This window comes from Phaethon aethereus (assembly GCF_964289735.1).
Source record: "Phaethon aethereus genome assembly, chromosome: 9".
NCBI lineage: Eukaryota > Metazoa > Chordata > Aves > Phaethontiformes > Phaethontidae > Phaethon > Phaethon aethereus.
The window spans coordinates 21591574-21617824 of NC_138585.1; the positions used below are offsets into that span (position 1 = coordinate 21591574).

The 26251-nt window shown below is 38.0% G+C and overlaps 1 protein-coding gene across 1 annotated transcript in view; it reads right to left on the reverse strand.

Annotated features, from left to right (window-relative positions):
• The window catches only part of NAALADL2 (N-acetylated alpha-linked acidic dipeptidase like 2), a gene marked incomplete at both ends in the record, with an annotated part of 379117 nt that overhangs the window by 24167 nt on the left and 328699 nt on the right, over window positions 1–26251 (reverse strand). Inside the window, one exon of the mRNA XM_082003692.1 lies at window positions 2733–2826. Within this exon, the coding sequence (XP_081859818.1) occupies window positions 2733–2826 (94 nt within the window). The remainder of the gene's footprint in view (window positions 1–2732; window positions 2827–26251) is intronic.

Genomic DNA, 26251 nt, shown 5'->3' on the forward strand with positions numbered 1-26251 from the left:
TAACAGAGCTCACAGTACCCACCACATTACAGAATTATATCCTTTGGAAACATAAATAAATGCAGTATTAGCAAATATTAAGACACTCACATCCTTTTCTGAGGATATCCAGGAGACTGTAAAGCTCTGACTCAAGTATTTACACATGATTTAACTTCAAGAATGTGAGAAAGTCCAACAGTGTGTTTAAGTGATTGGCTGAACCAGATCCAGGAGGCATAAAATTAAGCCTAATTAACAAATCTTCTAGCATGTTGTGCAGACTTCCCTTCATCTTTTCTGTATTTACAATTTGCATTGAGTTGGAGAAGGAAATAGTTTACTAAGGCAATGCAACTTTGAACTGGAAATCGCAGACGGAAGAAAATGTTTTTAAGAATGAAGAAAACCATGAGCCATGTTAAAAAGTACAACTTCTCATTGAAGTAACCCAAAAGAAGGCCATTATCTTATTGGTCTCCAAAATGAAAATAAACTGTTATTTGACATAAGTCAGAGATAGACGAGACATTAAAGTCATGAGAAAAGTCATTAAACAAAACTCCAAGAAGAACAGCTGGAAGAAAATTTATCCTGCAGCCTAGAAAATAATTTTCCTTCCCCTGAAGTGGTTGAGTTAAATAACCTAACTGAAGTTAGAGGAAAAAAGTCAGTTTAAATCAACATTTCCTGTTACTCAAAATAAAGAAAAAAGGAAGAAAATAGCAGATATCTCATGTTCAGGTGAAGGAATACCACCTGAGCCACCCTTTCTATTTGATAATCATTCCCTGCTGTGCTTAGGTTAAACTAAACCAATGTTTACATGGCACAACAGAGCTAAAATTACTTATCTTTTTGGATGCTCAGTGATTCCAGTCCAGTGCAGTCTGCTGGCTCCTAGGTCTTGACAATGATGGATGGGCAAAGTTTAAAGAAAAGGTGTTATACTTCTATGAATGTGTATTACAGAAAAGTGATACTTCATACTGTAGAGAGTGAATGAAAGGCAGGAGCAGCACCTCAAGGTTGCAAAAAATCTTTGAGATAAGTTCTCACATTCTACTAAACCATATGTAAAGTTTTGGTGTGATTTTATAGAACTTACATCTTTATTTAACAGATCAACTTGAGAGTTCCATAAATGTATAAATAGAAAAATTATTTTAAGGCCTTTTGAAAGGCCTTAGCACACTACAGATTATCTGTATCAGAGACATAACTGGAGATCAGGAAATAACAACATGGTTTTACCTATCTCACTTTTTTCCACTCTAAGGTCCTAAGAAGAGCATGCTCAGGACCAGTCTTTCAAATTTCATTTGGGTTCTTGTCATTTTACCATTCCTTTTCAGTTCACTGAATTCTGACCAGAATATCAGCTTCTGAAATATCTCACTTTGTACACATTCAAGGAATTATGTTAGAGTTTGGCAGCTAAATTATCAAAAGATTTAATCGCCAAGGACTAAGCTTCTTATGTGCTCTCCACATCCAGCTTGCTTTCAACTAGTCATTTAGAACAGGAAGGAGAGTTGGATCTCATTTGAACACACTAATATATGAAGAAACTCTCAGGGAAAAGGGACAGAATGGGAGGAGGAAGACAGATGATACTGAAGGAGAAAGTTTATATGGATGAGTGACACTGGATAGTGTTAAAACCTAGACTTCCTCCTTAGTCCTCTGGACTAGAGCTAAGACAGATACTCTTTTCACAATTACTAAGAAGATTTATTGATCTTTTGTAGTCTAGATAGTAGCAGAGAACATATCAGTAACATACAATGGGTTTAGTTCCTTATAACATATCGACATTTTTCTATGAACTGTAGAGAAAAAAAAAACAGGAAAAAACCCACCTAACATCCCCCAGAAGCAAGGGGAATGCACACCATTTAACTGTGTTATCTTAAACAGCTCAAGCCAGGGGCTATTGCCTTAGTTGGGTTCTGTTGTCAACATAGGACAAAAAGACTGCAGAATGCTTATTCTTTTATCAAGCCCTAAAAGGCCACAAGACAATAGAAAGAGGCAGAAATGAGAAGGCAACATAGGAATATTAGCAATGGCTCCACAATTTTGGTGGAGTGGTCTCATACGAAGGCATTCATCCTACACTTAGCAAACAGTGTCAAATCCAGAGTCCATGAGAATTATATCCGCATCATTTCCAAGTTAACTGTCACTTCTGTTTACTTTCTGACTAGAAACTTGTCCATCTTCCTAACCCCAACCCATTGTCCCAAACACATCAAGATCAGTTTCAAATACAGACCTGCCAGGGTCTCAGTGCTTAATCAATGCAAACAATACGTATTGGTAAATTATCATGCTGTGTCACACCTGAAAAATGAGAAAAGTTAGCATGCTCTGCCAACAAGGTGAATTAGTGGAATAACCAAACAAGGAAGATGATTGTGAAAATTAAGGGGCCAAATGGCAACGGTATTAAAAGCCCTTTCTTGCCTGTACTGAAAAAAGCCTTAAAAGGAATTAAAATCCAGTTCAGTCACAGAGGTTGTTATCTTTGATAGTAATTATGAGATTTTGATACTAATTATTTCTTAACTGACATAGTAACATCAGAAGAAATATAAACATTTTGTGGCTTCATTTAGCAACAAAAACTGTGGTTTATTTAGGAACATATAACTTTAGTAAAATCACGGGCTATCATTCAAGTGGAAATTGAAAATCTGTATCAGGGAGTAGATGAACTTTTTTTTCAACATTTCTCCAACAAAAGTTACCTTTAAGACTGTTCTGAACTTCTAATGCGATGTCGAGGGCATTAAACGGCAAAACTGGTTCACTGGCAATTTGCAAAGTCACTTGTCCTGTTAGCTGAAAAATACAAAAAACCCACAAAACAGTCAAATAATTTCTATCAGATTTAATAGTCAGTACTTCTTTTGGAATAGCACATACTTTGATTACATTGCATTTTCAAGGAAAAATTAATAAAACCCCATAAACACATCTTTGTGAAAAGGAATATGACCTATTGCCTTTCTAATACCACATTAAAAATGTTAAGAGGTTACAATTTATGACCACACACAAGAATTCTGTGCAGTACTTTTCTGTGGACCTAGGACATGCAGGAGTCTCTGAAGGGCCTTAGTTTTGCTTTATTTTCAAATAAAATATCTTAACATTCTAAAAACAGGAATGAGTTTTATTGTTTTATTTAGTTCTCTGGTTTTAATTATTGGATTTTGAGACTTTACACAAGTAAAAAAAAAAATAAAAATCACAGACGTTAATGAGCTTCAGATCAAGTCTGTGGTTAAATGCAAGCAGACCTGAAAACCTACTGCCTTTTGAAGAGATACGTGATGCACACAAACGTACAACTTCCAAACTGGACAGAACACTACATTCTCTCAGTAACTTACGCAAAGAAATTCCCAAATGAGTGAAAGGGAACTCTCAGTCCACTCCAGACTAGACATTAGCACCTGTCATGAAAGTCAATGGCACGAACACTTCTCTTCAACAGTTCCAAAGATGAGGCCAGAGACTGACTGGCCCAAGTGCTTTTTTTCACTCATAGAAGGTAGGCTCTCCAGCTCAAAGCTTAGACGTGCTATGGAGGCTATGTGTAGAAATATGTCTTTCTGTTGAACTATACCTAGCCTGTGATTAAACAGAGGATTTCAGTCTCTAGGCTGCCAAGTCCATCACTGTTAGTGGGATCTATAAAAACATACCGACAAAAACATGCAAGAAACTTTCATTCATCTTCCTCATATCTTGATATTGCAAAAAGGGAAAAAAAATAGCTGTAGAGCTGTGCCCAAAAGTGGAATGATGTCTGCAGGTGATGGTGATCGTGCTGATAAAAATGTGGACTGAACAGAATCATATTGTACAATACTTCCCAAGGTGTTGGTGGGGTTAGAATAATATCTATCCTTCAAAAGCAATATTGTAGTTGCTGTGCTGAAAGTAGCATTTTAATTCTACAAGACAAAGAAGTAGGAAAAACAACATTCCTAAGTAATATTAAAAACAGTAGTACAGCAATTGAAAAGGAAAACCATCTCTCAGGAAAAACCGGGTAATATCAGAAATACAAGTTTCCTGGAAAAAGATTAATAGAACCCCAACATTTTTAAGAAAGCATTACAGAAATACTGTTTTTTACCTGTCCACAGACTGACTTGAGTACAGAGACTGAGGTAACATGCTGTATATGAGGCTGCAACCCAGAGCTGAGCAGAGATGTACTGTGAAGCTATTGAGATTTACCTCTAGAGAACATAATATTGTAAAATGCATGAAGAAAAAAAACCCCACATATGTACAGTGAGAAAAACATAGGAAGGAATAACGGTATGTCAGGCTGTTATCAGGAAAACTAAAGAACTAAGAATAAACTTGAAGGATGTATTGGGTTTGCGCGGCAAGGTTTTGGTAGTGGGGGGCTGCAGGGGCGGCTGCTGTGAGAAGCTGCCGGAAGCTTCCCCCATGTCCGACAGAGCCAGTGCCAGCCGGCTCCGAGACGGACCCGCCGCTGGCCAAGGCCGAGCCCATCAGCGACGGGGGCAGCGCCTCTGGGGGAGCAGAGTTAAGAAGGAAAAAAAAGCGCCAAACTGCACAACAGCCTGCATCCAGAGAGAGGGGTGAGAAACTGTGAGAGCAACAGCCCTGCAGGCCCCAAGGCCTGTGCAGAAGGAGGCAGGAGAGGCTCCGGGCGCCGGAGCAGAGGTTCCCCGGCAGCCCCCGGGGAAGCCCACGGGGAGGCCGGCTGTGCCCCTGCGGCCATGGAGCCCCACGGGGGAGCAGATCTGCACCCGGGGAGGGCCCCACGCCGGGGCAGGGGGATGCCCGAAGGAGGCCGTGACCCCGTGGGCAGCCCGCGCCGGGGCCGGCTCCTGGCAGGGCCTGTGGCCCCGTGGGGAGAGAGAGGAGCCCCGGCTGGAGCAGGTTTGCTGGCAGGACCTGGGACCCTGCGGGGGCCAGGCTGGAGCAGCCTGTTCCTGAAGGACGGCACCCGTGGGGGACCCAGGCTGGAGCAGCCTGTTCCTGAAGGACGGCACCCGTGGGGGACCCAGGCTGGAGCAGCCTGTTCCTGAAGGATGGCACCTGTGAGGGGCCTGGGCTGGAGCAGTTCGTGAAGAACTGCAGCCCGTGGGAAGGACCCATGTTGGAGAAGTTGGTGGAGGATGGTCTCCCGTGGGAGGGATCCCACACTGGAGCAGGGCAGAGGGTGAGGAGGAAGGAGCGGCAGAGACAAGGTGTAATGAACTGACCACAACTGCTGGAAGGGGAGGAGGTAGAGAATTCGGGAGTGAAGTTGAGCTCCAGAAAAAGGGAGAGATGGGAGGAAGGTGTTTTTTTAAGATTTGGGTTTATTTCTCATTATCCTACTCTGATTTGATTGGTAATAAATGAAATTGATTTTCCCCAAGTCGAGTCTGTTTTGCCAGTGACAGTAATTGCTGAGTGATCTCTCCGTCCTTATCTCGACCCACGAGCCTTTTGTTCTATTTTCTCTCCCCTGTCCAGCTGAGGAGGGGAGAGACAGAGCAGCTTTGGTGGGCACCTGGCATCCAGCCAGGGCCAACCTCACCACAAAGGTACATAAAAAAATACTGTGTTTGGACATCTGTGTTAAAATATCAGTTAAAACACAGTAACCTCTCATGAAACTTTTCTCCAAACTTCCCAGCTGCATGGGCCATTAATGCTTGAAGGCCATTACTTTTTCTATCAGTGATTATACACAAAAGTCTCTACATTGAAAAGCATTAGAAAACATTGGTCTTAGGAATATCAGAGAGGTGTTGAGGAAATACAAAAATTAAAATTATTACAGCAAACAAAAATTTGTACAAAACTGTATCTAAACCGGGTTTATATAATCCATACATAAGCAACATAAAAATCTCATTCTGAATGTCGAAATGCCATGCAAATCCCTTCCTTGTCCTGCACAGAACTCTTTCAAGATATAGCTGCCCAAAATATTAACAACTTGTAAGTTGCTATGAAGAAGGAACTGTGGCAATGAAATAACATCCTGTTAAAGAGGATTCATTCTATATGGAGCCCAAACCCATTGAATTCTAAATAGTACCATATCACACGAAACATTTGAATTCTTTCTTGACACCCCATTTCTACAAAAACCTACATGGTAATGCAAGATACATACTCATAGGTATATTTTAGGGAGGGACATGAATAGTTATACAGTGCTACTGATGCTTTTCAATCTGTTACCGCAGTGTTTTAAGAACACAAAGTATGGAAAAAATGCTTCTTTTCTGAGGCATGAAAGTGGCATTAAAGAGGAGAATACCTTAGTAAGCATCTTTCTTTTTTATCATTATCTCCTACAGACTCTGGCTTAATTTTTGTAAGTTCTTGCCTTATTTCCATTTCTTCCAAGCAAGTTTATTTTGCTTTTGACTACGTAAGACTAAAGTTGTTTTCTCTTTCCTACTCAAATAAAGTTATACCATCAAAATCTTATGACTGACTGAAGCATTTTGGAAACTTATAGTATCTCTGTATGTAATGCTGCAGATATTTGTGTGTTAGTAAACAGGTAACAGCGGTGTTTATTAAATCACGTACTTCATAGGCTAATGGAAGAAATCAATCACATAAAGGAAAGCTTAAGGCATTGATTTGAACAGAGTAAGTAATAATGCTGCAGAAGCATATATCAAACCCACATAATGCAGCAAGACAGAAAAGGCTACTGATTTCTTATTTATAGTCTTATTTTTGGATATAGCATTCCCCTGAGTACAACACTGAATATACATGGAAAACAAAGACAAGCTTCTGCCTCCCTTTCCCTATTGAAAAATGGTTCAGACTGATTATTGAACTATTAAATTCAAGAATAACTTAGCAAACAGTAAAGACAACAATTTTCTCATAAAGTGAAATGCTAAACAGCATAATTGATTCTATTTCCATACTGAACTGGTTATAACACTAATGACAACTTCTCAAATAACATTTATACATAATAATACACACACAATATACACAATAACTGCTGTAACATTTGCACAATTATCAAGTCTAAAGAAAAAAATTACAGTCCAAATGCTAATTGATTCTGAAATGCTTTTCTTATGCAATTTAAAATGAAAAAAAAAAATGAATAACATTTCCAATGCACTTGGCTTTGGAAAAGGTATTCTTCAGTAAACAAAAACGTATTTAATGAACTTCCAATTGCTTTAGAGGTAAATATTAATATAAAACATAACAATAATTGTAAAATTATACTGTACATTGCAAAATAAATCTGAATATTCAAAATAAGTTTATATCAAGGTAATATTTTTCCAAGGTCTTTTACCTTACAGTGTAAACATCTTTGTAGGAAGGAAGTAACTACTGTCCCTGCCTTTATCTCTCAGACGCTGTGCAGATCCCAAAAGCTAAAAAACCCCACAACTTCCAAAAATGCTGGTGTTAAAGATGATTCAGTACCACATGACACTTCCTAAAAGAAGACATAGGTTCCTCTCTCTTTCAAAGCGTTATAACCTACTCATTTAGGAACTATGTCTGCAATTCTATCCAATTATGAACCTAATTTCACTATAAATGTCAGCTCTTGGGGACATCAGGTAGGTCCGCACCACTCTCAAAAAGATTGTGACAATAAAATAATAACCAGATTAAATACACACAGTATGTTCATCTATGTAAATTATAATTATCCTTTATCCTTGTACATGTTTTACAATGGAAATAAGGAAACTAAAATGGAGTTGGGGAGGGGTTCATCACAGGAATATTTTTTTTGGTGAGTATGTAACACTTGGTTTTTCAGAGAGTTAAACTCAGTTTTCAAGGCAACTTGCTTCCTCAAATATCCAAGCTTCCTACTAACAACTCAAAGCACATCTATTGGCATGCAAACTTAAAAAAAAAAATGTGAATACTGAAAATCCAGGATACAAAAATGTGAAAGGCTCTGCTCAGCCTTTTTTACACAGATTCATTTTTGCTTTTGGGGCCTGCTGTTATTGATCATGTCTTGCAGGGACACGTCTTAAATGTTATCTGGTTTTACAGACAATGCAGGCATGGCAACCCACCTTCCATTCTGTCATATGATGAGAAACTTGTAAGAGAAATAAAATGAAAACATATTTAGTGGATATGAAGATATGAAACTATTATGCACGATAGAGATCAGTCTGTTAGAATAAACATCAGCAGATAGTGTGCAGGCAGTTTCTTTACTACAGAAGTTCACATGCCAGTCTTGGTTTGTTGTTGTTTTTTTTTTTGTCTAGTGAAATTTGGAACTGTGTGCTGTATCTAGCCTGTGCGCTATGAAAACCTCAGTGGGTGAGGGTGTTGAGCCTTTAGGACATTTTTAGTTATGTTAAGAGCGCTAAAATCTAAGCAGACATCTCAGATCTCTGTTTACGTTTAAACTGCTATGTTTACCCTTTTGTGAACACTGCTCTTCAGTAGCGCTGTACTCCAGTTTTACCTGCTGGAATGAATTAGTCACAGCTACTTGAAACCTGAATTGTGCAGTGGCAATTCCTTTTTATTTCCCTCAGTAAGTTTGCAGACGACACCAAGTTGGGTGGGAGTGTTGATCTGCTGGAGGGTAGGAGGGTTCTGCAGAGGGATCTGGACAGGCTGAATCAATGGGCAGAGGCCAACTGTATGAGGTTTAATAAGGCCAAGTGCTGGGTCCTGCACTTTGGCCACAACAACCCCATGCAACGCTACAGGCTTGGGGAGGAGTGGCTGGAGAGCTGCCCGGCAGAAAAGGACCTGGGGGTGCTGGTTGACAACCGGCTGAACATGAGCCGGCAGTGTGCCCAGGTGGCCAGGAAGGCCAACAGCGTCCTGGCCTGTATCAGGAATAGTGTGGCCAGCAGGAGTAGGGAAGTGATTGTGCCCCTGTACTCGGCACTGGTGAGGCCGCGCCTTGAATCCTGTGTTCAGTTTTGGGCCCCTCACTCCAAGAAGGATGCTGAGGTGCTGGAGCGTGTCCAGAGAAGGGCAACGAAGCTGGTGAGGGGTCTGGAGCACAAGTCTTATGAGGAGCGGCTGAGGGAACTGGGGTTGTTTAGTCTGGAGAAGAGGAGGCTGAGGGGAGACCTTATCGCTCTCTACAACTACCTGAAAGGGGGTTGTGGCGACGAGGGTGTTGGTCTCTTCTCCCAAGTAACTAGTGATAGGACGAGAGGAAATGGCCTCAAGTTGCGCCAGCGGAGGTTTAAATTGGATATTAGGAAAAATTTCTTCACTGAGAGAGTGGTCAGGCATTGGAACAGGCTGCCCAGGGAGGTGGTGGAGTCACCATCTCTGGAAGTGTTCAAAAAACGTGTGGATGTGGCACTTCAGGACATGGTTTAGGGGACACGGTGGCACTGGATTAATGGTTGGACTTGATGATCTTGAAGGTCCTTTCCATCCTTAGTGATTCTGTGATATTTCAAGCTGCATATCTCTGCAACATACTTTTTCTTTTTTTCTGCATCCTATAATTTTCAAGTTCTCATTATGTAATTTTATTCAATGAATATTAACAACATGTTACACTACTGATACATGTGCCCTTTTAGATAAAACCAGCACATGCATTGCAGCTAATCTACTGAAAACATGACAACTCATAGTAGAAATCAGCTAATGTAACAAGGTAGTGTAATAGACCTGTATAGATTCCCGACTACAGACTCAACAGACCTCTGTATATAAGACTCTGTACTACAGACTCAAACAATCTTTGTAATTCATCTCTGTGTGACACTGAGCAACTTGTTTGAACCCTGAGCCTCAACTTCCTTTGACATCAGGCATTATTTTTTTCAAGTCACGTTTGGCCTAGTGACCTTGCACCTCTCCCTTTACACGTTATCCATGGGGTACCCAGATGAGGAAAGAGCATGGAAAGATACTGCGCTGTTTAGGGTGATCAATAACAGTGTGTTGAAAATAACAACACTCTTTCTTCTCTTTTTTCTTGTAAAGGTGAATGAAAAGGTTTAACTTTTGTGGCTGGCTGTTGCACTGTCTAATCTCAGGTGTTCATCTCCTTGCATCAAGGGGTCTCTCTTTCCACACGTACCGACTAGCAGGGTGACCTGCTGAGATCTTTTGACATTAACTCAAACATAAACAATGGTTTCAGTGTCCATGCCCATGTAAATAAGAAATAAATCTCTGCATATGTTAAGATTCCTTCTCAGAACCACAACATTATCAGTCTCAAACGTTAAAATAATCAAACTTCCCCAACCTCTCCACCCTGCAAATTTAAAGAAATATTTTTGATAATACAGGCAAATTTCCTGAACTTGCTTTCTGCTGGTTTCCCTCCACCCCCCAACTTCCTTCATGTTATCAAATTTTTTTAATTAAGCATGAGAAATTGAGTCTATTTAAATGAGATCTGTGATTCTCTGGCAATAACTGAAATAATAATTTCAGCACCCAGTATTACTGGACAAATGGCAGTAATTGTGAGACTCATGATAAATTAATGAGCATTTTTAATAGTGGGTTCTCAATTTACTGTAGAAAAATTTCCTGCATAATCAGTCTACACAGTTGTTTTTCTTATATTCATCACACCCCCAAAAAATTAACTGGCTCATACAAGAAAAGTCAGAGGCAGGAACATGAGAAAATAACCAAATCTTTGACCCTCTATTTTTCTGAAGAACCACATTCCCTTAATTAGACAAAGAAATAGAAATCTGGTCACAAACATGTTTTCTTCGCACTAAAGCTGTACACTTTTGAAAATTCAGAACTCCTCAAAAATTCAGTAGTACCATATGCGTTCTTGTTTTTACTGAAATCTACCTTGGCACCAGGGCATGTATTTACACTACAGGTCAATTGATATTTGGGGTATCTCACGTTCAGTTCGACATACTGTATTTTAGGTCAGTAGAAGGCGCTCTGAGAAAAGAGTACGATGAGTTTGTGGCTACAGCAGGTGAACTAGGGCATAGTACTTCACAACGGATGTCTGTTCCTGACCAAGGAAAGTATGAGGTCTTACAAATATTAAGGGAAGGATATGAGTGAGGACATCAAGGGGTCATCATGCTGCTCCTCACACAGCAGCAGAGAGCAATCCTCCTCTCTTCACCCAGCACAAAGTGGGCAGAGGTGCCTTGTGTCCTATGAGACATCACTGTGCTCTGGAGCTCACTGTCATTGGGACATGCCTGACACCAAGAGCACAAACAGGTTTCAGATGGGACTAGAGAGACTTATGCAGGGCAGTGCACTGCTGACTACTAAAAATGATGCTCCACATTCAAAGTTCAACTGTGGTCACAGGAGAAATACACTTCTGAGGTATTCATCAGTAGCTATGCTCAGAGCCTGAGAACCGGGATGAAGTCTGGCCCATTGGGGCAGTTCTCATGCTCTTGTTATCACAGTGGCAGAGAACAGGGATTATTAACTCAACTTCCAAGATAACAGCTTTATTGAGTTAGGCTGCTCACTGCATAAATGAACTTGTACTCAACCTGGTTTGTTTGGAACTGAAGCAGAGCAACTTTATGTCTGTGCAGAGTACACAGGGTTAATGCTTACACAGGAAGCCGTGAAGTTAACTGTAAAGCACGGTTCCTTATGTGGGCAGTTTAGCAGTGTGGAAGTGTAGCTAGAAAGAGAGAGTTTCTCAAGTGCTTTATCCTCCCCCCCCCCCCCCCCAAAGAGAAAGTGCCTGTCTCTGAAGTATGCAGGTAAGTAGCAATAATCTTGAGAAGAGTTTCTAATCATGCATTTCATATTTATGTCTGTCAAATTCTAGTGGTACCTAGGTGCAAAGAAAGTGCTGAATTAACTTGTAGAAGCGCCACTAGATTCAAGCCTCTTGTTAAACAGTTAGTCACTTAGACTTTTACCTAGTGTGCATAGTTATAAGCATGCAAAAGGATATAACAGCTTGCTCTTCTGCACTTCATGAGCTCTGAGTCAAGAGGTCGCACCGTGACAATACAAATCTTTATATCATTACAAACCCTCATGCTATATTTCTTAAAGAGAATTTTAAAATTTCATTCCAGTGTTAATTCTTTTTTTATGTCCAACTTTAAAGCCAGGTTGCTCTGGTTACCAGCTGCAGGCTTTGCGAGTGACAAATACAGCTTTAAAGCTGAATGATTTTGCATATAGCACTCCCGGAAAGAAAGATGCCCTCACTGCACAGAAAGTGACCTTTTAAATGCTTTCCTTCTCTGATCCTCTTCAGGTATAGCAGGAAGAGGTGGCAACTAGTGCTAGATCCTTTTTAAAGAAGCAATGTTAACTGCCTGAAGCTGGTTACAGCCAGTCCTGAGAAAACAGGCTTAGCTACTGTTGTGGTAGAAAGAGAAGTATATAATAAGATACGAAGCAAAATTTATTTCCACATATCGGACACAAAGATCTCTAATGACAATGACCGTGTACAGAAATTGCACTCTGGACAGATCTTTACTATGTTAAACCAAAACTACATAGCTTTTTTTTTTTTCTTTATTTGCATATGTAATACAGACATTTGAAGGCTAAAACATGTAGCTAGCTAACAGTGCACACAGTGTCGGACAAGAAATGTTAACTATTTTGTCTGGTTTAAGCCATAAAAGAAAATTTAAAGTAAAGAAAGTCAAGGTCATCTCAGAATAACAGACAAGATAGATCACTGTAGTGGTATAAAAGCACAGGATGGTGTGATTAACAGCCTGGACATCACACTCTCCCATGCTACTAAAGGCCTTCATTCTGTTTGCTACCAGTTAATGAATATCAATACCTTTCCCTGACTTATGTATGTGTTTAAGACTCCAATCAGGATGTTAGCACAACCAGACCTCCTCACTCACGATACAGGATAATCAAAGTGCAAGATGACAGGACTCAGCAAGATAATTGATAATTTTGTTAACAGTTGCCAGAGTTGGCTGGGTCCTGCTGGTCTATGAGCCTTACAAGTCAGACAGTAATGACTAACAGAAAAAAAAAGCAGCAGTGCAAGTCTGCATTTAATCACCCAGGTTCACAAGCACTCTATAGAAATATAGATCAGCCTAGCAAACAGTATGTTGTCTTACAGTCCTAATTAATATAAGTATCTTCTCATATGCTTCAAGATACATGCATGAACCAAGAATCTTCCCGAATTGGGACCAAACCCAGGATCAAACATTCAAGGACATCCAAGTACTTGCTAAGTTTCTATTTGAGCTGCAAAGCCAGTTCTTCTGCTGAATCTGCAGGACTCAGTCTGAAACTTGTGCCATTGTTAAAAACTAGATAATAGTCATCAGAGGAGTGCCATAATAAAGAAATCTGCAATAGGAAGCTTCAACCACAGCTTTCAGTTTAGACCTTGATATCATCTTTTTAATCACTCCCCTTTTACAGAAATGGATTTGATTTAATTGAACTCCTAAAAAAAAGTCTCTAATCACACTTCATCAGCATGCAATTATTATTCAAAGGAAACCATATGTACTATTAGGCACTCTTAATTAAAATAATGCATATAATCTGCTTCAGTACCTAACAGTCATTCTCCTTGATGTTCATTATTCTTTTTCTTCCATTATTCTGACAATACTGTTTTTTCTATTTTTTCTCATCTATCCCCATTTCATTTATGTACTTTTTCAATGTTAACAATCATGATATCAGGACACTGAGATGCGTTACTATGCCACCATCCTTAAAAACTCATTGCATAGCATGACCTTCAAAATGAGTCAGACCTGACTATGGAGATTTGTGAGAAGAGTATGAGGAAATACTGTAACAGGAGCTTTAAACTGCACTCTGTTTTGCCTGAATTTTATGTGCAGTTATGAGGTCTTATAAGTGCCCATACTGACAGAAGAATGTACAACAGGCAGCAGTCAGTCCTTAGAGAAAGACAGAAAGGATTTGAGGACAACCAGGGACAATGGATGGAAGAAAGAGGAGTTGAAGAACCTGAAGATAAGCATCAATGAGGGGTTGAGGCAATGGTTCCTTGAGAAACTTGGACAACTTGGACAGTCAATTCAGCATAGACTCAACAGCATAAGCATTATGAAAAGATTCATGAGAACATTACATATTAAAGTCTCCCCATCCTCTCAAACTCAGGAGAGCTAAGATGTTTAATGGTTATAGAGAGAAAATATTGTTCTTTTCTATCCTGCCACCTCTTGATGCAAAGGTACTCAGATTTGTCTACTTAGGTCACCCTAATCAGTGAGGACTGGAGCACTGGCAGTTCATTACACATGACAGACTAGCCCTGAGGGAGAGACACTAGTGACCCACAGTGCTGAGGATCCAAGGGAAGCTGAAAATACATAGTTCTGTAGCATACAGCTCAAAGAAAAGACCCATAAATATTAACAGACAGGTTCTACTTCAGGGGAGAATCGGATGGATAATGTACTGAGGCTACCCTCAGACACCAGGATATACTGCAGTACCCAGAAAGAGGCTCAATTTCCTTGTTAAGCAATCACTTCAGTTAGGCTTACATTCTGCTCTTGGATGTACTCGCATGATAGTTACCAAGCCAGAAAGGTATTTAAGGTTCTTACTGGTATCATCATTCAAAGGTGCAATTTCTGTGAATTTTTTACAGTATTTTTCAGAGCGGCATATTCAATGTATACTGTGCAAGATACATAGAATAAGAAGTAATCAGTTGACTTACATTAATAATTTGAAATTTAAATCTCAAAAGGAGATCTCATAGCTCCTCCTGTAATTAAATAGTATAATTTAAAAAATAAAGGTGGGAGAAGATTGGTTGTTTTATTTTAAAATGAAAACATTAATTAAAGATGAATATGTTTGGGACCGAGCAACGTCCCCTCAGGCTCTGGGAAAATGCCAAGTCTGACAAACTCTTTGAGCCTTAGGGGATCTCAGGTCAGATTGAGATGAACCTACTGAAGTATTTTATAATTAGCTGGCATGCTCTGGAGGCTACCAATTCACCTGAGAAACAAACTCCCTCACATTTCAAACTTGTCCCTGAACAACAATGAATAAAGACCTAACAAATAATGTTTCTCATCCCAGAATATTTATATAAACAGAGAAAGAAAACTCAGAAGAATGTCCTGTGCTATAGAATGGCCGTCAAAATTCCAAAGGAACCCTGGCAATAAAACTCAATCTATCTGAAGGTAGAATTGGGACTTATTACCACATCTGGGGCTGTAATAATACACCTGTTACTAAGATAGTCAAATTATGACAGCCATTTCATTCCACTGCACCCTATCTTTATGGGGGCTCTGTATTAAAATGGTATAGGCAGCATGATATAATGGCAACAACAAAGATTAAACAGAGAAGCACATTTTAAAAGCATATAGTCTTACAGCACTGCAGGAAATGCTACTACTTGCTCTAACGACAGCAGATACTGTTAAGAAAAAAAAAAATCCATTTTCACTTCCAGTACGGCACTATGGTTGCTCCAGGTACTACCTGTTTTAAATATCTTATTATTTGTAATCATCATTAGTGTCTAAGCACCAAAAATGCATTACATGTCTCAGAAAAAGGACATCTACTCTAAAAGGCTTGCTGCCTATCTTAAGCTTATCTGATACAATCAAACAAAGAAGCGGGGGTATGGCATACAAAAGGCACAGGTTTAGACTATCTGACAAGCCTTGTTGTAAGAACAACTCAAACGCCAGGACTCACCTTGTCAGTAAGCATCATATTTTTGTTAGCTTCTGGTCTTGCTATTGATTCCTTTTGTTTTGGCTTAGCTGAATGCCTGTTTGTCTCCAGTTTTAGATTAACTTTCTGGAACAAATGAGTTCATCGTAAGAGATTTTAATATGGGCAAATAGACAAGGATACAAGTTTTGCCTGAGTATTCCAAATATAAGGACAACAAAGATGGAGATCCGATGACTATACTGAAAGAAGATGATGAAAGGGACATTCTTGAAGAGACTAGAGAGTGGAAGAGATGGGGTTTGAAAAAGGCGAAAGATTTAGAATGAAAAATAAGTTGGAATTTGCTCCAAAATATCAACAGGCAAAACATCAACAGGAGCTCGGGGAATTTCTGAAAGAGGAGAAGGCAAAATTAAAAGAACAGCTAAGGAAGATCATTTTGGCAACAACAATATAGATGGACTGTAGGGAGGAAAAAGGCCTGCAAGGCAAACATGTCAAGACAAGAGAAGATTACAATGCAAACAAGTGGTTTGATCACGAGGCCAGGGAGAAAACGATGGATTTTTAGAAATACTATAGAATGAAAATGTATCAGAGGAAAATACTTAATGTCCTTCAGCATACCATGATCAGTGTGTACTCAGCATAATTTCCCCATACTACATAAAATTCCAAATAAATTGTCCCCCAAACTGAAAAAATACTGCAGAATATGGCATTGATACATAGTGAACAAATTAGTGGGAGTGCTGATACATCCAAAGTGATATATGCATTCACGTAAGTGCACTTGCATACATAGATCAGAGAAAAATTAATCTCAAAATTCTCTATGTTAAAATTGAAGACAGATGCAGTTACAGATAAAATTGTATTTTCAGACCTAAAAATAAACTAAGACTTTGTAGACTCTCAGACTTTTCTCCTCTGCCCCCCCCGCAGTAGAAAGGCAATGTGTATAGGCATTTGATGTACTCTGAATAGCTTTAAACTAAATGTCAGTAATCTTCAAGAGAGTTTTGATATCAGAGTGAAATTTCTAGAACATTTTTCACTGTGTCTACATTGTATGTCAAACATACAAAACACATTTTAAAGTTTTTTGTTTGTATATTCAAAAGAACTAAAAAGCCCTACAGAAACTGTTCTGATCTCTTCGGTATACCATAATGCCGTAACAGCTTCTGAATCCTAATTAACAATATTTTGGATTTGATGATCTTAGAGGCCTTTTCCAACCTTAATGATTCTGTGATTCATCCCAGTCTCAACCAATAACAAGGATATGGGGCACTTCTGGGGTGAGGAATCATCAGAATGCACACTTGATACTGGATTTAAAAAAAATAGCATTAAAAAAAACAGTTTTCATATGGACCCAATGAAAAAGACAGATTTTAGAATTCACTCAGTAGCCAAAAACAATAGGTGCAAGTAACAAACTGTAAGTTTTTTAACACCTTCTAAACTCCATTCCTCATTATGAATACTGACCTCTTAAAATATTTAAAACAAGAAAAACGTAAATGACACTGTAAATCTTGTGGTTTCTAGGAGCTGCAAACTGCGTTCTGCCCAGTGGTCACAGTCCACCATCGGGAGGGTTGCCCCAAGAGATAGCATGTAGGCATCTCCATGTCTGCCCATTCCCAAATGATTAAAACTTCCATACTGACAACAGCAGACATTAGATACTATATTATGCTGATTTTGGTAATATTTATTTTACCTCCAGTCCTCCAGCATTCCCCTGCACAAAACCCACATGTCCCTGAAATAGAGGTTTAAACTATACGTCTTCAGTCAAGTTTATTGCCTTTTCTGCTTATTCTGCTCAAGTGAAAACTGACATTTGCAAAAGAAGGGGTGAAGAAGGAGACTAGTATCATCTAAGCAGAGGGTTTTATTTGTGCAGAATATTACATTAAAAGAGACTGGTAGCTATTAGTGATTATTAATCTTCAATTACAATAATAGCCATATTTAACAAAAAAAAGGAATAGGCTATGCTGCAAGTCATGAAAAAAGCCTTTTTAAATGTCAGCCCTGCTAGTCTAAAAGAGCCTTCGCCCTATTCATTCAGCTATCACTCTGTAGTTTATAATTAAAGTGCTAATGTATATCAGAATTCTTTGATCTCAAAATAAAGGATTCTTTTACCAAAGAAATTAAGAACACAGTAGTTACAGAAAATTCAAATTTCCAAGTAAAAATTAAAAGAAACAACCAAAAGTAAAGTAATGTAATTAAGGAAAAGCTATTTTTGTTAAATAAGAGAAGGAAAAAAAATAGTGAGTAGTCATTCTGGATTGTGGAAGAGTTTATCAAGTAAAGTGGCAAAAGACATTTCTCTTCGATAGTTAAATACCACCTAGGAAGAAAGGAAGGAAGTGTACTGTACCAGCAGGAATGGACTAAATGACCTCAAAGTTCTTTAAGGTCTTAAGATCTTAAGCTAACAAGTAGAGGTAATTCATGTGCCCTGAAATCTAATTTCAATTAGCATTTGTTATCACAATGATTCATAGTATCTCATCAATGATATTTCATCTCCATTCTGATTTCACATTTGAGGGGAAAGATAGTCAGCAGCATGTTATGTCACTAAGTACATCTAACGATGCAAATAGAAAGAACTGTGTGTAGTCATTTACAGCAGAACTCTTAACATGAAGCTTCATCTCTTGTGTCTTACTGATCAAAAGACAGTGTGACTGAAACCTGACTTTAAAATACAAAGGAAAAAAATTCCAGAATTAATTTTAGCTTTTAGTCTGCTAAGAGGAATCTACTTAGGTCGTTGGAGATGTTAACTGGAGTACATGTTTCCCCACCCCAGGTTAGATGACAGGTACTAAAGAAAGCTGGTAATGAAAAGGGATAGAGTCAGCAAGCCAGCAAGATCCCACACCACTTATCTGCCAGTACCACCAGTCACTTCTGAAAGTGGAACTTGAGCTTTGGAAAAATCTTTCAAAAGCAACTACTGGCTCAAAGATGTGAGTGGACGCCAGGCAACCTTAACTCTTACCTCAGCTCTGATATTGTCATCCCTTCGCTCACAATCTGCATCTCTGGAAAAGTGATCTTACTACCCCACAGGGGTTAAAGAAAAAAAGTCAGCGAAGCCTAATTATATACTATTACTATCAATCTGCATTCAGTTTCAATGAGCTTTGGATTAGGCAGTTCAATACTTTTTATAAACAATATAAGGATATTACTGTTGCTGTTTAGCAGTGTAAAGGATGTGTTTTGTGTTTTTCTCCTCATATTTTCTTTGAATTAAAACCACTAAGCCTTGAAAAAAAAGCAACGCAACTCAGTCTTGGTGGATGAAAACAGGCAAACTGAGAGAAAGCGAGTAGGAGCTTCTCTTAACGTTAAAAATGTTTCTATTAAAAACACGTGACTCAAGATCATCTTAAGTATTTCCTACGTGATCTCTAAAAGCAGATTTCTAGTTCTGCTGCCTTCTGAGACACTATGAAAGCTAAGATTATTGGAAAAGACAGTAATTTTAAAGTTATTAGTTTTTCATTCTCAAAGTCACAGTTTAATCATTTTTAAGATCCAACTAGTTGTGTAAGAATGGAAGCTTGAAAGTCCACTATAGCTGTGGAAAATACGGTAAAAATGGTCCAAAAAACCCCACAGTTAGGGATCAAAGGAGACTGCAGAATTTTACCACAGTATATACTTCCCAATGCTTTGCTTTATTCTGTTCTTCGGAAAAATACAGGCAAATCATACACCCCAAAAATGAAAAGTCTGGGCATGTAGGACTTTACTAATGAGTTGCTTAGCTTAAGTTCAAGTAGTTTGGAAAAACTCCAGCAAAGATTGCAGAGAATAAACGGTCGCTAATTTTACTTCTCTAACAAAGAAAGATTCCAATGAATTAAAGAGGACTCAAAGTCAGGGTAGAAAAAGTATTTTCTTCTGTCAGTATTAAACGTTGGTTACCTTCTCTCCAAACAGCTTGAATTGCTTCATGTGTTCAAACAAAACTCAAAAGTTGGTAGAAAAACTTAGCCTAATATCAAGGATGTGTTTTCTATAGTTTCTATGCAAAATTTAAGGAATTGTCCAAGATGAGAACAGAAATTTTTTAAAAAGTACTGTCTTCAACTCTTACGACCTTTGGAATTGCACTGTTTTCTTTGCCTTCTCATGAAAATGACAACTGTTAACCTGTAAATCAAATTACTATATTTCTTCCTGTTTACTTTCCAGTTTTTCACGACTGCTTCCGTGTTTCTTCTATGCCTCGTATGAGTGACACACAAGACCTGTGTTCTGATGGAGGAAAAGCTGAGTTCTATAGAGTGCTCCTCAGGTTAATACTCTGCCAACAGCCTCTAATAGAAATGCATGAAATACATGAAAAGGACTATGGACAGACATGTTCCAAATAAAAACTAAATGCAAAAGTAAACTTACACCTCAAGCTGTAAACATACAAATGAAATTAAAATAATCTCACGTAATAGAGATACTCTGGAGGAGCATTCTCTATGTGTATGTCCCTTTTAAATTGCTCTTTAAAAATTAAGGTGAGACTACTAACTGAATTGCTGTTATGTATTGGAGTGTCTGGAATATAACTTCCAAGTAATGTAATGAAAAGAAACACATGATTATGCAAGGTATTATATATTTCAATCCTCTGCTTAAAAGCCATTTACACAACTTCAACAGATCACATAAGTCAATATGAAAATAAATAAATGAGAGTAAGGATATGGAAACTCCTTGTTAGCAGCTTCTTGATTACAAAAGTGTTCTGCTTATAAAGCAGCCTTAAGCACAACCAAGGAGCCCTACTTATGTGCAAGACACTTTGCAGTGTCCTAGAACATATATAGTCAGTATGAGATGCTGTAGATAAGCAAATTAAGACGACAGACAGTACCACCAGGTTGTAATACCTGAAGTGCCACGTTGCTAGACTCCTCAAACATGAATTGAATCTGGACACTTCTCTTAGGCTCATGTAATAAATATACTGATTTCTGCCTAATTCCTGTGTAATAGTGAATTGCCTTTTCCAGTCTGGACAGGCAGCGTATCCTGCAAATGATCACTGTCAACGATTACAGACTAATGCTTTACAGCAGCGAGGACTGCACCAATTGTTTTGGTCAATTATGTCCTTGCTTTCCAAAAGGACTAAAGCTCGAAGACATTTCACTAAAATTCCTTTTTCTTTAAGAACAATAAAAGTCATAATGATATATAGAGCTTTAAATGAGACACTGGAAAGTTGTGTCAAGTAAAGGGTGTATTTTAAGGCAAAGAGGTGTTTTTTGTTGTTCCTACAACATTCTCAGAAGACCAGCTCTATTTTGATGATCTACATCAGTGAACAAATTCAAGCTGAAATCTACAAAACTTGAAGGTTTTTAATGAAATGAATCATACTGCAGCAGCATGTCACAGCTTTCCTAAGCAACATACTAAGCATGTATACATTCTCCACTGAATGTAAGCAAGTTTTTTATTTCATTTATGCTCATAATTATCTCAAACTTACAGGTAAGTCTTAACAGTACCTGAGAAAGCACAAGCAGCAAATAGATTCATACTGCTTTCATACTGAAAATTAAAGAATATGAAGAGAGACACTATGGGCCTTTAAAAAAATGATTCTTGACAGGTTCTGAAAAATAGCAAAACACCAATACCTACCCAATTGCATGCCTACTAGATTTATCAAATAGTATCTCCACAGAAGCAAGACAACTGAATTCTCAATTTAGTGGAAGAACATGGTGAATTCCTTGTTATCATTTCTGCTTCTTTTTGTACTCTCCGAATGCTAGAACAGAGTAAAAGTACATAGCCTGAACTATAAGCAGAAAAAAAAGTCTTAAAATGGAATACACTGAGCAAAGCCACATGTTTCCATTTTTGTGTTCCTCACCAAGATTCTCACTTCCTTGCTTTGGTTTCTAATCCAATTTTGAAGCACCTCAGTGACTACAAGAATCATTAAGAGCGAAGTCAGAACTCACTCATGGGCAAAATATACAATAATCTTAATAAAAATGCAATAATAAGCAAAAATAATCAAAGCTTCCAGATTTGCTCTTACTGCAATTCATATGGGTTTTCACAAGGTTTTTGTGTAAATAGTGCATCTGGGATGGCTGATCTCTTCAAATAGCCAGCAACCACAGTCTAATAGTATGCCAACCAGAATCAGTGGTTAGTTGTGGTAAAGCAATTGGATATGCGCTACCTGTCACTATACAGAAAGCATCATATGCCTTTCAACTTTAGAAATTTATTAAAATAGCTTAGGTACCATATGCAAGCTCGCTTAAGTTCAGCGTCTTAGCTCTGGCCATTTGGGGATATTAGGCCTGTGCTCCAGACTCGAATCCTGCAGTCAGCACAGCTCCATCAAGATAAAACAAAACAAAATTACCATGTTCAAGTCCTGAAGAGAAAGCACTCCTAGACTTCAGCTTCACTTTCCCCCAGAGACCTGGGACAGTCAGAGTTACGGAGAGAAATGCCCATAAATAGCATCACTTCACTACTAGTAAATATATTGGGGAACAACTTTATGCACTCTAATATTTTCTAAGGGCTTGCCATTTAAAAAACTTTGTATATATTTGGAAGTATTGATCTCTTCTGCTCTTAAAAGTCCACCAGGAAAACCTACCAGCAATTTATTGTGCATATAAATGGAAGATGAAAAGTAGATTGTTAACACTAACATATCATCTGTTTCTGGACAGGCGGAATGCATAAGATATTAAACGGGGGACAGATTGATAGCTCTTTATTTTGGAACTAGAGCTCAGTTCTCAAAAATGTGCCTGTGCAGCTACTGTCTTCTGTTACATAATTACAACACAACTGCCTGAAGCCTGTCAGAATTTGGGTGCTTTTGCCAATGCTCGAAACCCGTTTTCTCTAGCAAGCAAGAAAGTAATTTCTCTTTGTCAGTGTACGACTGCTGAGTAAGTGAAAAGCCAAGGCCTTCCAACCCACAGGATACGTCTCTTCCAGCAGTACACTTAGGCGGGCTGAAGTACATCAGCCAAGCACCTTTTAAAAAGTCCTTCGCTCTCCTGCAATGTGGTCTGAAAAACCAGTGACGGCAGAAGGCACAAAGAGGGGAAAAATTACATGTTCCAGCTATGGGTAGAGTTTTGCTTTTAAAAAGGACGCTGAATCTCTTCTCTGACAGCTAGTCCATGAAAGACTGATGATATAACAACTCCAACAGTATGATGAGATAAAAGCACTTGCTGTAGATTCAGACATTGATTGTACCCAAGTTCTTAAGATATATTTTTTGTTTACTTTTGTTTCACTAAGAAAAGCAAATGGCTATACAGTATCCTTGTCCTTGCCCACAGATTAAATAAAAAAATGTGCCAGATAAACAGAAACATGATTTCAGATGGAATTGTTTCATTAAAAATTCATCTTCTCTGTTAACCACATATTGTTATTTGGAAAAAATAAGCTGAAGTAAATTGTAATCAAATGTTATAGAGTGATACTGTCATATTTGATGTGGCAGCATCCACAAAAACATGGTCCATACTATAAAAATGGATATTATGATATCATCACATTGCTACCCATTCTGTATCTTTTCACAAGTGTGATGAGAAGGTGCTCTAACAGGTAATTTGTGTAGTGCAGGTCACGAACTATCTTGTTTTGGATATACTCTGCAAAGATAGATGCATTTTTATGGGGTTTGGCATTAATGTTTAGTAGTAGATGCAAAGTTCATAATCGAGAAATAAATAATATCACACTCTTGTTCCCCTCTTTCCTGCTGTGGCCGTGTTTTGCGAATTTGTGTACTTCTAATACAGCAGACGGCAGTAATATTTCTGTATGGAGTTACATCCCTTCAAATCTCTCAACACAAACAGGAGTGATCCAATTTTCAACAGGAAATCAGTGGAACAACAGTCTTTCAAAGAAATATAGCAATATTCTTAACGGGGTAATTAACAATCATGTCAACATTGTATTGTCAGTTAAATATAAAAAGGCATAATGGGAAATGCTGAAAAGAAATTACCTGTAATTTCTGTTGGTTTTTAAAAAAGCATTCAAACATAAAAATCCTTCCAATGAAAGATGTTTTAAAGGTTTGAAGTAAATGACATTCTTAATCTTTTTTTTTTTAAATTGGCTACTTTAACAAAATCTACTTAATCTTTTATTTACTTAACTTTTTTCACATTTAGCTATTTTTTGGTGGGTTTGATTGAATTAGCAGTGCTGTTTGGAAGAGCAAATAACTTACTAATTTAGGATAATGTTCTATGTCAAATGCAGTGACATAAATGAAGCATTTAGAACATATAGTTTCTAAGATAGGCTGGTTTAGAAAAGCACTTGAACGAATATCTGTAACACGCTTTATCTGGAAAAAAAAAATTATTACTTAGAAACCAATTAGAAAAAGTTCCATATAACAAATACTCATTTCTCCCTGTCCTGTGAGATTTTACTGTGGACAGAATTTTTTTCCGGCGAGACAAAGGGAATGAAAATGAAAGATTCCCAGCTTGGTGTGGAAAAAGGAAAAGAGACAAGACAGAAAAGTTTTGATTAACTCATATCCTCAGCATTCAGTCCTCCACGTTATGCAAAATATCTACTGAGGTACAAGCAAGTTTTTGTATTTTTATATTTCGTTGGAAACCATGATACAATATCATTACGGTTTTGGTACTTCAGCATAAGAAGAAATGTTTCATTCTCTTTGTCTCTTTACGATCTCATGTGAGGCTCCTGTCAGCTGCAGGTTTGTTCAGTTTATCTCAAGAAAAAAGGAAGAAAAAAGCTTAAAATTTTCCTTAGATATGTCAATCACAAGGATTGCACTGGCTGGAACATCAAGTTCAGAAGAATATCATTCATGTCAGTTAAAGCAGAATCTTTACGTGTCCACATTTTCTTCATCACTTTTAGACAAGACGATATTTTTCTAAAGGCCTAACCTCACCCTGCAATTACCCCAAAATCAAACTGCATTATATAAAGGTGTTCAGTCAATGATTCCAACATGTTGTTTCTCTTTATGTGCTATTTTCTTAGCTGAGAAGTACTTTCTTTAGGATCACAGTTTCACAAAAGATAAATAGTATTCAAATTTGAATCGGCCAGGGAGAGCAGGCCCGACATTCAATCTTAAAGCATTTCTTACTTGACTGTGTGAAAATTACCAAAATTCTAAAATTCTGGTGATTTATCTCAGGTTCTTCTGCAGGCTATGTTCATTTATATTCAAATTTACTACGTTCTTTCCAGTCAGGTAGCAAAGATATACTCTCCACTTTCTTTCATGTAGCTATGTTTTTATGGTATTTGCAATAGTTGCTAAACTAAACAGCACGTTGTACCAGGCCTTTGATTCTAAGACACATACGTGGTTTGGTGTGCTCATATAATTTTACAGTCTCTATTCATTATCATGTTGTCTTTTTATTACAATATAGCTGTTAGGAATGGCAACTGTTAATATTTGAGACTATAGGAATTATTTTTTTTAATGTCAAAATGAAAGTATTGTTTGTTTGAGATCAGAGTGGTGCTCTAGGATGATGGCTCGCTCTTTAAGAAGGCGGCTCACATGAACGAGCCGAAGAACACAGCCATTTCAAGGAACTTTTAAGCCCTCTGTACTCTGGTTCCAATGAACGTGGTGCCACCTCATGCAGTGTGATGCAGTATCAAGTGGTAAATTAACTATATATTAATTTATCTTTGATTTACCTATATAATTTCCCCAATTAAATAAATTGTAATCATTTAATCATAGCTTGTGGTAAGCAACACAGTTTGCAAAAAATGAAGAGCACAACAAAAACACTAGAGGCTGAGTAACTAAATAGCAAACCACTCTACGATTCAAGTCTGACCAGATTTGTGGTTTGATTTACTGTGAAACAGGGCTTTCTTAAACATAGAGCATAGGAACTAATTTTTCTTTAGGTGCTGAGCAACACATAAAGCTGCATTATGAAACAAGTTTATTAATAAACAAAATAGTTACCTAATAAAATTGGGAGATGCAAATCTGCCTTCTCAGAGTTTGCTTTTCATTAACTCACCATAAATACTGCCACCACTAAAACATTTTTAGGAATTTCACTAAAACATATACTTCCTTAAGAGTCAAGTAATGCAAACCCCTTACATTTTCAGCAAATGTTGTCCAAATGGATTTACTAATCCTAAAGCATGTCTACGAACCCTGCAACAGATTTATAAAAATGATAACAGGTAGGCAAATCTTACCAATAAATCCTAAATAGTTTTCATTTAAACATTTTTCCTATGCACTTTACGAATACAAGCAATAGGTTTATTTCTAAATCACAATACTGGGTCTCAGTTGTTAGCGTCAAAATCATAAATACAGCCCTTACACATTAACTTTTAATTAGGTTTTATAAATTCCAATTAGAACTTCCATGGTGAGTTCCTGAAGTCCAGACATAATAATGCGTTTCATAAAAGGCTTTGTAATCTGCTTCTCGTGTCTTCCTTCAAAGTTCTGAATAAATGACTCCCCAGCCACAAAGCACCCTAGTTTTTTTGAACAGTGGCAATT